Here is a 13,924-nt window from a genome sequence, read left to right as displayed (position 1 = left end):
ATGTCCTCATGTTCTGGGTCGTCTGTCTTTCATATATTTATAGGAAGGAAGTAAAAAGATGACTGCCACCCGGATAACATAAGCATGTATTATGAAATGCATTCCCTGGTGTAATCCACATTTCACCTGCATGTCCCCTCTGCTGAACTGGAAACTTGAGGAAAGAGCAGGTCTTTTTTTGGCTGACCTTCGGCTGGTCTGCTCTCCTGTCCGACCGCCCAGTGTGATTTTACTCTCCCGTTTTTGGGGTTCCCGTGGGAGTAGTTTCCAAGGCCAGTCATGTTAGCGAGAGCATCAGTGTTTCCACAAGTCCTATCTCACTATGACCTCAGCCTGCTCACTGTGCTTTTTGGCCAACACAAAAATTCTGCTTCTCCTCATTTGTGGAAGGCCGAACCATGAGGTAATCCAGGTAGACTGCCATGCACTTTCCAGATAACACAATGAAGGCCTGCATGCGCATACATGAATACACAATGAATACACAATGTCCTTTCCTTACACATATACAAATTAATTTATGCAAAAACACATACACTCAGTTGACAGGTGTTTCTATTATTTTGTCTACCTCATTTATATATATTCATTAATGAGGGTAGACTAAATAACAGAAACATCTCTCTGTATAAAGCAATACAGTTTAACAGCACCACAAACTACATCCTCCAAAATAATCATACAGTTGAAACAACATCACTCTAGAACAGTTGCAACAAAAACTTAACATTTTAACCTTCATGAAGGTAGGTTTATTGCAGGACTGTTGTATTAGACTGCATTAGCTTTAGCTAATGCGAGTGTGTAGTCAATAACGGCATGCTACTATTTTTTTTTTTTTTTACAGCTGCTTTGTTTGGATGACTGTTTCTTTAAATGGACTTATGAGCCAATGGCACTATTCACTTTCCAGAAGTAAGACAGTGGAATCCCACAGAAGAATAAAAATTTCCTCCTCCATGTTTCATCTTGACTGCAGGCATTCTGCTCATCTTTCTGCTTCAGTTAACCAGGAAGAACACAGCGTCCTTCCAAGTAACTGGGTTCACAAATGTATTAGTGGTTTCTTAAAAGCTTTGACAGAAACAGTGTGCAGCATGTTAAGTATAGGTAACAGCTAATCCCTCTCATTTTTTGTTCGTGCAAAGCAAAGGCATTGCAGAGGCACTCTTTGCTTTTCATTTAGTTGGGTTTGTAGGTATGTTGGGTGGCAAGTAAAAGGTTGAGTCAGGTTCTGAGGAAGTAAAAAATCCAGATGGTTGAGACAGAACTTATGCTTTTGATGTTTGTTCAAGTATTGTGTTATGTTGTCTTTGTGTTTCATTGCTGTGGAGTCTTAGCTGGTCCCAGCAAAGTTATTCCTGCTCCATCACTGATTCATCATTAGTGAGGAAACCTCAGTCAGTTCAAATAATGTATTAACAAAGACATGTCTGTATGTCTGTGTCCATCAGTAAGGCCAGATTTGCACAACAAAGCTGGAGAGTAGGCACCTAATATTTAATACCCAGATCATATTGAGTATATAATTAAAACACATTTAGAAGTAACACCTTTTGTGACAACACCACACACATTATACACACTGTGCTGTGTCTTTACTTCATCTCTCTGGCATTTCCTCTGACATCACTGGAGGTGATGTGATCCAGAGTGTTTAGGTTCCCCCTTCACCATGTGAAACGTAACACGATGATATCTGCTGTGTGCATGTGGTAGAGAACATTAGACTGTCTTTCCACATGGACCCAGAAAAATGTAGCTCATGAGTTTGGACGAGACATTTGGTACACACAATAAGATGTGGACAAAAAAACCAAACACAAATGCTTGTGAAGAAAAAGAACCAGAACAAACTTAAGTACCATGTCACCACATTTTAGTGGGGTTCCTCCAACTAAAAAAGTTAGTGCACACTGAGAAGACTGAGTGTAGTGATGTCATGGTCTTGTGTATACAGTTTGTGAATGGTCAGGCATACACTGACTACACAAAGATAAATTACAGACTTACTGTAATGTATCACTTACTATAAATAAACAAAGGCTGTTGCCCAAATCCTGCAAGAAAAAATTGAACATCACACAACTAAAATATTACCAAAGCAGACCTTATGAGAGCTGAGAGTGACACACTCAGCTGTGTCCTTGCACTTTACGACCAAGTGTGAGCTAGCTCTGACCCATATATGGGCTCCAGATTTGACTATATTTTGTGGGTGTAGACTTGGGGCAGTTGCTGAGCATCAACTCCACTTTGGGCCTATGCTAACATCAAAAATTGGACAGGTAAGCGTCAGCTGTGTTGGGTTTAAGGCACTTTTGGACCAAATTACTTTATTTTCTGGGCAGTAGCATCAAGAGAAATCAGCAAAAGAAATTCTTCTATAGGGATTTCTTCCATTTTGCCTTTAAAACATCCTGAATTCCAAAAAATGGGTTCAAGGTCCCAAACAATCCAATATGGATTTGGACTGAGTAGCATCACACAGGTTTAACAGAAATGCTACATGTTCCCAAATGATGCCCCGTTGGTCTGAGATCATTGTGCTGTGCAGGAGTTATTGGAGTAAATCTTTTTTGTGCCGGAAGTATTCATTTGAAAATACCACAATGGGCATAAAGGGATGCACCTGTTCAGCTACAATGTTTCCATAGGCTGTGGTGCTTAAACAATTCTCAGCGAACACCAAAAGGCCAAGAAAACCCTCCTGACAACATCACGCCTCCACCTGTCTGCATTCTTCATGTTGTTTACGGCACATTTTGATACTACCAACAGCATGTTATTGCAGAAACAGGGATTCATTGAAGCAGATACCCTATATGCTTGTGCATAGTTGGCAAAGAGTGCATCTTTTTCCTGTTCGCACACATCCACTTCAAAGTTCAATGAGGTTTTTGTTCTGACATAACCCCCTGGAATCATCATCAAGCTATTTATTATTTCTTGTTTTACTCAGTTTTCAATTTTTCTTTGACCCCCTGTCATCAACTAATTTTTGCCCACAAGACTACAGCTGAATGGATGGATCACACCATTTTCAAAAAACTCTCTGCAGCATGGGAAAGTCTCAGGAGAATGGCATTTCTGCAAACTAGCATGTTTAGCATCGGTGAATTTGACAAAGTTGCTTAGATCACACATCTTGCACATTGTAACATTACGTCAAAGTATATAACTTAACATATCTGTTTGTTGTATGTATGAGTCACAGCCATGTTATTCATAATTAGAAAAATAGAGAACTGCCAGGGTTAACACGCAGGTGTGCTTCTTCAATAAAGACGCAAGTAAATGTAACTGACGTTTAAGTCTCATTTCTTTTTCTTTAGCCATGTTCACCTGTATCAGTCAAATGAATGCTTGAGTGAATGAATGAATGAGTTTTACTGTAGGTTGTGGCAGAGCAGTAAGTGCTGTAATCATGACTGACAAAGCTCTAGCAGCTGCATAGTAGGAAAACAATTAGCATGCCACTGCAAGTCCTTAACAGCTCCCCACAGATACACTGCTAATTAGAGCAGCTTAAGCTTGAAGTTAATGTTCTGCAGTTTCCTCATGTGATTCATATTGCATTTACAGAAAAGTAAATCCATCCACTGGGTGCAGTCACCAATATCAGCTCCAGCAATCACTGAGTCAGGTATATCTTTATCAATACTTACTAACCTGACTGGTTTGTAGAAGTTACAGTGCTCATTACCTTTGTGGCAAAAGGTAGCACACAATAGAGGTCAATATACTGTCAAGCTAAAGATAATTTTCACAGTAACACTCAGTTATCATCAACAGTAAAATGGTAGCCTTTAAAGGAATAGTGAGACATTTGGCAAATGCACTTGCTTTTCAAGACTTAGAGGAGATGATTGATGTCTGTATGGTAAGCAAGGCTAGCGGTTTCTCCTTTTCAAGTCTTTGTGCTAAGCTAACCGCTGCTGGCTGTAGCAAAATGTTTACCATATAGACATGGGAGTGGCATCGATATTCTCATCTAACGCCAGGCAAGAAAGCTAATAAGCATATTTACCAAAATGTCAAACTATTCCTTTAACAGGCCCAGACATTTCAAATTTCATATGATGACCTTCGAACAAATTTGAGGCTCTTTTCTGACAAACTACCCTGTCTTTAGCAGCTCTGACTCTCCTATCTGGCCCTCTTTCTCTTCCTCTCATCCTTCACCGTCTTTCTTTCTTCGTCTCTCACATTCCCTCTATTCTCTTTGGAGGGTCAAGAATGCTCTTACAGTGGCTTCTTATGCAGAGTGGCCTATTATCTCTCACTGTGAGGGACATCCGATACCCCACCCTGCTTAGGTGCCAACTCACTTTGCCAGCACCTCCTTCTCCTCTCCCTCCAACCCTCTTATGTTCCTCTCTTTTTCCTCTCCTCTCTCCTCCTTTTCCCCCGAGTACTTGGCCAGACGACATGCTGTTAGCCAGCACCCTGCTTTGAATGAAAAAGGCCTTTTAAAATTCATGAGGGACTGAAGGCTCTGAGATCCAGTCGGTCTGCCTGCCACATTCCTGCCGTTCCAGCACAGGACAGGGGAGAGGGAGCAGAGAGAACAGCCTATTATTTGGGGCTTTTTATGGACCCCTTTTCCCTTCTTTCAGCCCTGGTACCCGTGGATATCACATTCTGCTAAAAAGGACCATCAGTCTGATAGAGCACGGTGCATTTGGAAAGGGAATAGAGTACACAACAATAGCATTCCTGAAGGTCATCCTAGCCTCCCTACACCAGGCAACAGAGTCCCACGCTCCGACATAATGGGGATACAGCATTCCTCTGCGCCTCACACACAAGGAGGTAAACCTCTTTAATTATCAGCAACTCAAAGTTGCTGGTTCTCATAGTAACACAACACGCTTTCTGGCTCAGGATTTTCAGTCAGAAAAGTGTTGACCGTCAGAGCAAAGGATGGAAAGATCTGACCCCCTAAACAGCTCAAAGAAAGCTGATACATCTCAGCCCTCAACACAGTCTGAACTCAACCCACCTTTTTGTTTTGTTGTCCTTGTGCATCTTAAATATAAGCTAATTTTAATTTTGAAAGTTTGGGAACCACTGGCATATTTACATATCCAGCAGACATGGAGCAACATGAGTATTCGTCCGAAGTCGAATTTGTGGTAACCTGGCAAATGTATGTCCAACATTCACTTTCCTTTTAGCTCTGTTTTGGTCTCACCCAACTCCTGAAAGAAATATATGGTTTTAGCTACTGAATGCTCCACTATGTTCACCAGCTAGTCGCTAACTCGCCGTTTGGTGTTGGGCAGCCTGTGTACAATGGGTTTACAACAGCTTTTTCAGCTGCCTGCTGCGGCCGGAAATGGGGTAGGTGAGAGCGAACCAAATCAGTAAAGATGCGGGCCAAACCAAAACAATGAGCTCAGAGATGCTATAAATTTCTGTAGAGCTGAGAAACTGCAGAGATGAGTGATAATTCTCTTTCCACTTTCACATTACACAAAGTAATTTAATCCATTGTTAATATAAAAGTATTGACAGGAGCAGCTTTGAGGCTTCTTTTAGAACAATTAGTCAAAAGTTGCAGTCTACTGATTGAAACAGCTGTGTGCAAAAAGAAATAAAAGTGACTTGCTTATATTGACATATGGGCACACGTTTGAACAGTGAGTCTTGTGCGTCATAGCTAAGCTTTGGCTGGACATCCTGGACACAGATGATGATCGTAAGTTACAGATAGCAGAGGCCTAATGCAGAGGAAAGTTCAAAGACCAGTTGAATACAGAATGGGAATAATGACTGCATTTTTGAGCAATCGACCAAGTGGAATTTAAAATAAATGCACAAATCTCATTAGCTATGCAACAACTAGGTGGATAAGGCTATCAGAATCTTTCAGGTATTAAGTCTCTGACGTCATGGAGAAAACAGAGAGATGATTCCCTTTGTTTGCTCAGAGGAGTTAGTGCGATTAAATGGCTCAATTATAGATTTTTCAAAAGTTTGCCATGGGCAGTGGTTTCACTGAGTGCTTCTTTAGAAAGAGCCTGAAGGCTTGAATAAATGCCAGCCACAAGGGAGAAAATCTACAGAAGCTGTAATAGGGTTCTGACAGGGCTATTGTTACATTCATACACTCCATTGCACACACACAGACAGGAACACACTAGGATGCACACAGAAAAAACATGAATTCTGTTATCGGAAATCAGTACTTAATGATTTCTCCCTCTCTTTTGCAGGAACAGTAATCACAAAGGACAAACAAAGCACTCATACGTGAGTCACACAGGTGGGTGCATACATGGAAAAAAGGGCCCAGCCTGATGCTGTCATGGGGGTCAAATGATACATTCCTAAAGAGAACTAAATGGGAGGGTTAGCGCTGTCACAGCCTGTAACGAAAGTATGAAATGACAACAACTCATTTAGTAGCAGCCAAGAGAAAACAAACCCTCCATGTCCTGTCCTTGCATTATCCAAACAAATCCTTGGTATATGTTGGAACATACCTGTGGTTAACCAAGCCATGACACCCCCTCTCTTTTGCATCCCCCCATCAGCATTAGGATTACATAAATGTTGAGAAGTAGGTCAATTTGAAGGCGGGCACAGTTAACAGTAGCAGATCTGGAGACCCTCGCACCACACACTGACCACAAGGATCTGGCAGTCTGCCTCAGTAAAAGAGCTGTTTCTGCCAAACCTACAGCACTGTCAAGACTGCTTTCACTTGGGGCTCCCAGGATATCAGGGCTCCAAAAAGGAAAATGCCACACTATAGTCCTGCTTGGACACATTTACAGCTGTCTGAATGGTGTAAGATAGCAGCAAGGCTAGGATTACACAAATCATTTGAAAAGAGAGTGAGAAACACAGTTAAAGTGCAGGGCATTATGCCCCTGATTGTTAAATGGGGTGTCTTCAGTTTGTAAAAGCATTTGGTGTGTATGAGAGGTAATTGCATTTTGGAGAGCTGAGAAAGGTTGCTGTACCCTTCATGTAATTACACATAAAAAAGTGTGGATGACTGGCTGTGTAGAGACTCATTAAAACAGAAATAAAGACTTAGTTTTCTATTAATGCTCTAGTGACTATTCATTATCCACTCCTTTTATTATTTTTAAATAGAAAACCGAAATTGAAAGAGAATAACAAAATTACATCTCATCATGAATCTTTCAATGAATATCGGCTCAATTTGGGTCCTGGGCTGCTGATAGAAAAGACTCAAGAAACAGAAGTAGTATTTTTCTCATTGTTACATAAAACAATCCCTTTATCTACTTCCATGAGACTGAAGCTCCAAGGATCTAGATTTACAGCGTGTTACCAATAAGCATTGTAACTACAGAGGTTCTTAGAAATGATTACAGATTAAGGAGTACCTCTGTTCAATAAGGATTGTAGAATCACTCTTAGATAACACTCTTAACCTCTGAGATCATCCGTGATCAGGAAAGAGGGCCCTGCACGTTTCTAAGCAAACAATACACAGGTATTAGCAGTAACTGCCAAATATGCAGTAATATGTAGTTAAAGCGGAGAGAAATGCAAAAAGGACATATTGAGAAACCTCATCAATAAAGGAGGAGTGACTTAAGTAACATCTTGTAGTGTAACACCTTGCCGGTCATAGTGCACACTCACATAGAGAGACACCCAAGCAGAGCAGAGTACTGCAAAAATAAACAGAAATATGAGTCTGTTTGACAAGTCCAAAGTCTGTCCCAGAGCAAATAAAGTGCTCGCTCCAATCAGCAGGGCTGTAAAGAATGTATCTGCTGCCTACCTCTCACTGTGACGGCTCCACAAATACAGGAGAGCTGCAGGCTAGGAACTGTTGGAAAGCAGAGGGATGGAGGCCGTTGGTTACGAATGTACGTGAGCCTCCACCGTGGGGAAAAACAGAGGGGGCTTCAGTAAATACATCTCTACTTGGCACCGACTCCTCCGTGTTTATTGGGTTTGACCCCCACAGACTGGACCTCTATACCCAAACAAGGGGGGAAAGCCAATAAACTCACCTACCGCATGAAGCATTACAGTTCAGCCTTCACTAGCTAGCTTCCCTAGGTCTGATAAGAAAAAAAAAAACATCTTATCAAACATCACTACACTACAAAAAATTTAGCTAGATTTACTACACATTACATTCACAACCAAGAATTCATGCTGAATTGCTGTATTTTTTTTTTAAGGAAAAAAAAATTGGCAACCTCTATGAGCACTGCTGCAATGCAGACTGGTTGGACGTCAGCAATGGTTGTTTGTACTCAAGACGAACAGCTTGCATGCCCTCAAGGTCGCTCTGCTCTATACCCCCGAAAGCAATGCTAATAAAGTGCTTTTATGACCAAGATTTCCTATGCTGTATGACATCAATTGGACTGAATTGGATACAAAAATTGGAGGCCTAACGTAAGCACTGTGAGCGCTAGCTCGGTTAAAGGTCGTTCCACTCTCCTCCAACATTTTAAGAAGGGCTATAAAGCTCCTCAGCTCTTCAATGATCAACGGAGATTTACGCTTGAGCCATTCATCTTATTATCCAAAGCAATAACACTTAAAGCCAAATCAAGTCATATTTCAACATAATAGCAAGTACAGCAGAGTAAGTATTCTCCATGTTGAGAACATACACAGAAAAGAAGCTGTATGGCCTTTCTTCTTCCTCTCTTTTTTTTTCCTCGAGGGAAACCCTACGGGGAAACCCTATTCACCGTCACCTTTGGCCTACCTGGGCTGGCAGACACAAGATCACCTACATCTCTAGCAAAGGGTGACGAGGCTGTGAGTTCAAGGTGAGCACATTGTGTATGTCAATCACTCCATGTGCTACAGTGTAAGTATAAAGTCTGTGTGTGAGCTCAAGTTCATAGTATTTATTTAAAAGGACAATACCAGTGGTTTTTCACGTCCATTAGTCCATTTGCTACAAATCACGTATACTTTACATCATAACTAAGCACTTGCATGCTAACCCATGCCAAGCCAAACCATTCAAGCCATCCATTGGTTTCTATTAACTTCTAAACAATATGAAAATCTTCAATATAAAATTGATTGAAACTTACTTCATACTAAACATCAAGTCTGCCTTTGTTTTTGTCCGAATAAGATAATCATTATGATGTAAATGAGGTTTAGCCTTTTCAAATCAATCACCAGTCTGTTAATTGATTTTCATACTGTACAGAAATGAATGGAAGCCAAAGGATGTCTAGAAATGTAGCAAAAAAAAACATTAAAAAATCTAAAACTGTATAAATGGTCAGCAAAAAATGTAAAAGAGTAAACATGATTTTGAATTTACTCAAAATTACAAAAACACATAGTATTTTGCCATCGATACCCAACACAATGCAATGGCAGTGAATGGAACTGTGTTTATGGTGCTCAAAGCATTAAAAAATTACATTTGAAAAGCAACATCTCTTTCAAGAAACATCCTGGATTCTGTAGATAATCCACAGACCTCACAGCTTTCATTGGAACTACTTTCTACCAAAGAAGTAGTCCCTATGAAAACTGCTGATGTGTTAAGTGAATTATCTTGAGCAACAGGGACACCGTCTCTGGAAAAAACATGCTGCTGTTGCATTTTTCAAATGTCCTTTTTAATGCTGTGAGCCCCACAAACAAAATTCCATTCTCTATTGTATTAGTGTGGCGGCAGAAACCTCAGGCGGGGATACCCGACCAAGGCAAATAAAACTATTAACTATCTAAATGGCTTGATACCTCTAGAGTTAAGTCAAGTCAATTTCTGTTATATAGCCCAAAATCAAATAATTGCTTCATAGGGTTTTACAACCTGTACAACAAATGACATCCTCTCAATTCAGATAAGAAACACCTCCATAAGAAAAAGTGAGAAAATATGTACAGTAATTTGGGTGAAACGACTCTTTAAGGAGCTAAAACTTGCAAACAAAGTGGTATGGTCCTTTAACGAGCTGGGAAGAAAGTGCGGGCTGCCTGAAATTTCTAGAAGCTGTTGTTGAACAATGAAATCATACTGTACTGAATGACATTTGGAAACAGGATGCACTGATATAAAATGGTAATATGCTTCAGCAGACATCTGCCATGGAAGTTTTGTGGATGTACATATGGTTTAGAATTGAAAAGGGAATTAAAAGTTGAATGGAAAGAGGAATGCCTGATAACTGTCACCCAAAGTCATTTCCCATAACCTGTCAGGCTTTCCGAGCACTGTGGTTCACCGACTCTTATTACCCTTACAGAATGAAAACTTGGCATCATCTCATGTGTACCAAAGGATGATTCAATTGAGATTATTTGAGTAGGAATCCCCATTGTGTTTGTTTTTGTTCCACAGGTTGAGGCCCCTGGAAAGCCAAAGTAAAAATACCCAGAGCTCCCACATATTTAAGCTGTTTCAACATTTGGGAGGCCCAAGGTGTGCCACAGAACAGAATGTCCAACCAAACACACTCTGCAAAGGTTTGTCTGAATTTATGTGGCCCGGAACCTGACCTACCATGGCCTTTTCTGGGAGAAAGCTATGTCTGGTTCTTTGAGTGCGGTGTAAAGCAGGGATTACAGAGCTACAAGAAGGGTCAAGAAAGGAGGCGGAGAGTTTTGGGTGAGTCACGTTAAGATGAAGTTCTTGTTGAAGGCTCCCCCCGCTCTTCCCTTCCACGCAGGGTGTCCTCTTAGTGTATGGTGCTGGCTTGTTCAGAGAAAGAGGAACCCCCGGGTAAAAGGTCAGTAAAGCCACAAAAGTGAGGAGGGAGGATAAGGGGAGTCCGAGTCAGAGAATTTTGACCTCACTGGATATAAGGAGTGTGACTGACAAGGGCTCTTCCCTCAAAAATTCCTCCCACCATGTGCTCTGATACTGTTTTTGTTCATGCTATTGACATTCTGAATATCTGCAAAAAAAGCAAGCCCAAATTTGGCTGTGAGCTTGTATAATAGCAGCATCAGACCACCTTTTGAAGCCACGCATTCTGTCTAGAGTGTAAAAAAACCTGTTTGTCTTTTCATATCTACATTCTTTTCATTGTTGAGGTGTTCCAGCAGTTGTTCCTCTTTGCTCTGTCCAGAATACTAAAAACTGCATGGAAACAGTGCGTTCTGCAGAAAGAAAACACCACCATACCACACGGTTACACCCACGATTTCCAAAGAATGCAATGGATGTGTTCCCAAAGGGGAAAAAAGCAGTTTGCCAGGCAAAGTACAGACTAACTGCCCATTATGAGGGATTTCCCAAAACAGCCATGTGAAGTTAGATGTATGGGAGGGGCTGGTATGGAAAAATGAGGAAAAGGACTATGTGTTTTAATCTTGAAAGGGAAAAAAAAAAACAAAAAAAAAAACAAGATGGGCCAAAAGGTTTCCCATAAATGTTAATGAAGGGCTTTCCCAGAAAGATTTTTTTTCCTTCTTTCAGCATGAAACAAGAGGTCAGGTGCTAATGTTAACCAGCAGGGCCGCATCCAGGGATCTGATTTTAAAAGTATAAGAAGAAAACCGTGTGGATTTAACCATACTGCAGGGATTTAGCAGGTATAACTTTGCATGATGATGTGTTAGAAGAATTGAGCAGGCCTTGTGCACAGAGAAGCACAAAAATCTGAGAAACGTCAAGATGACTGAATAATATTTTACTTTTAGAAATAGGATAATATGCAGGTAAACCTCTGTAATATCTTGGGTATGTTTCCAGATAGTTTATGCTGTGGCTGCACTGTAGCTGCTACTGTGAATATTTAGAAGGTTAATAAGTTACACCACGGATTACGGTTTTGTCTTCTGGAGGTGCCGCAGGCCAAATTCAACAACTCATCTGTGTTGTGAGGATCTATCAAGTAACCTCAGTGACACAGCGTACCTGCACTTACATACCTAACCCTGTAGCATTTAGTGAATGACTGCACCTGTTAGTCCTGTAAATTGATGATTGTATAACCTAATGTCTTACAATATAATTTTGTAACATTTTACGATAAGATACAAAAAACTATGAATAACATAGTTACTAAGGAGTGAGCAAGAACCAAATTAGAAACTGCATTGGGATTTGGTATGAATGCATGAATGAGAGAAAAATGACTGAAGCATCAAATCCTTTGTGTTGGTTAGTTTTACATCTTAAATCTAACCTGCATACCTGGTAACCTAAATGCAATGGAAATAAAGAGAAGGGTGATGGAAAACCTGTAGAAACCAGAGCAAAGCCAACAATACAACCAATGATAAGCTTTTGGTTTTGGTTGAAATGGAAGCATCGTGGAACTAACTCACCACATCTCTGCCACTCTCTGTTCTGTTGCAGAACACCAAACAAACACCAAATCAGAAATTGAAAATTACTCCCCTACTGTTGACCAGAGTGATCGCCACCTCTATCAGGAGCCAGGAAAGACAATAAAAGCAAGTGTTAGAGTAGTGTTAAAGTGAGCTTAATAGTTATGTAACTGAAATGTAGCATGAATTTCCCAATTAAGTGTCCTGACAGTGAAAAACAGCAGACACAAATGAACTGAAATATTTAATATTTATTTTAGATATGCCATTAGGACAATCATTTGACAGTTCCACTCTCAGTCAATAAAGTAGCAGGTGATTCCATAGTGTCATTGTAAAACCATGATGTTCGTTTTAGTGGTAGGATTACAGTTAGTTACCTGTACATATTTCCTGTCCAGACAGTTTTACTACAATTGATATTCTATACCCTCATAGATTTTTTTCATCACTGAAAGGTTGTCTCAACAGCATCATTATACTTTTATGCCAAATGGGCTGTTGACTGTGTGTCAGTCTCCATTGGTCTACTCCACAAAGATTTATCATCAGAATTTGTAGCTTCCTTAGGCTTTACAAAGCCAGTTTCAGCTCGTTTTTGGCTGCAGTAAGCAGCTATTTTCAGCAAAATAGCCCTAAGAATCCACTGTACACTCCCTGCTCAGCAACAACTGTCAGACAGACAAATTTAGCGTCTAGCTGGTGAACATAGTGGAGCATTTAGCCGCTGAAGAGCCAGATATGTCATGTTTGTGTGCAGATAGGTGCACACAAACATGACTCCAAATTAATCATGTTGCTCCATAACAACTGTTTGCTACTGTAATAAGTTTGCTATATCAACTTCAAAGGTTATTGCAGGTTTAAAAATGGTATAAAAAAGGAAACATCCAGGCATGCCATGTAACATGCTTGCTTCTTAGCATGTTAGTCAGCCTGCTAACTAGCAAAACAGTAAGCCTAACATTCCTCAATCATCTAGCTAACTAGTCTGAAACCAGTCCCTGGCCTCCTTCTCTTTTCCTGCCAGTGATAATAGGCTGCCAGTAGTCAGGCCCATCCTCTTACATCTTTGAAGCTGCACATGCAACCCATGTGTGTCTAGGAGGGCCACAGCTACTCCCTCCCTTACCTTGCACTGCTGAGGCCTGGACCCACAAGGCCACAGAGCTTGCCCCTTACCCTCGTGCCTCCATGCAAAAACATCACCACTGCTGCAGTGAAAGGAGACAGACTGTAATGGAAATGGCACACTTTCCAGACATTTGAGGGAATAGCAAACATCTCCGCCTGAGCCCTGTCATAAAACAAAAAAAAAACACACACACAAAAAAAAAAAAAAAAACAGACTACCAACCCTGGTCCCCCCTCTCTCTCTGCTTGTCTGGACAATGGGACATTTTGTCTTTCAGGAAATAACTGGGCAGGTTTCATACTACATTACAGATAATAAACTCTCAAGTCAGGGGATTTTTCAAATATAACAAAAACAATGAAAAGCCTAATTCATCAGATATTCAGTATTCAGTATGTACATGCTCATTTTTAGTAATCCAAAGTTCTGCTGTATTGCAATCTTGGAAGCACAGACATTCCTTAGACTCCTATTTCAGTGTTTTGTGTTGCATACTGATCATTGATGATGCATCACAAACTGGAATTC

At 40.6% G+C, this 13,924-nt stretch overlaps 1 protein-coding gene across 7 annotated transcripts in view; it reads right to left on the bottom strand.

Annotated features, from left to right (window-relative positions):
* ddah1 (dimethylarginine dimethylaminohydrolase 1) overlaps window positions 1–13,924 on the bottom strand; it is a 76,095-nt gene that overhangs the window by 19,660 nt on the left and 42,511 nt on the right. The window contains exon 1 of one of the 7 annotated variants that reach the window (XM_044200974.1): window positions 127–148. The exons of the other annotated variants lie outside the window; for them this stretch is intronic. Coding sequence (XP_044056909.1) covers window positions 127–132 — 6 coding nt within the window. The 5' untranslated portion in view covers window positions 133–148. Of the gene's footprint in view, window positions 1–126; window positions 149–13,924 lie in introns of those variants that run through there. 7 annotated transcript variants of the gene reach the window in all.

The sequence above is a fragment of the Siniperca chuatsi genome, linkage group LG6 (assembly GCF_020085105.1).
Source record: "Siniperca chuatsi isolate FFG_IHB_CAS linkage group LG6, ASM2008510v1, whole genome shotgun sequence".
NCBI lineage: Eukaryota > Metazoa > Chordata > Actinopteri > Centrarchiformes > Sinipercidae > Siniperca > Siniperca chuatsi.
The sequence above is the reverse complement of the archived record's forward strand: the minus strand, read 5'-3'. Positions and strand labels throughout refer to the sequence as shown.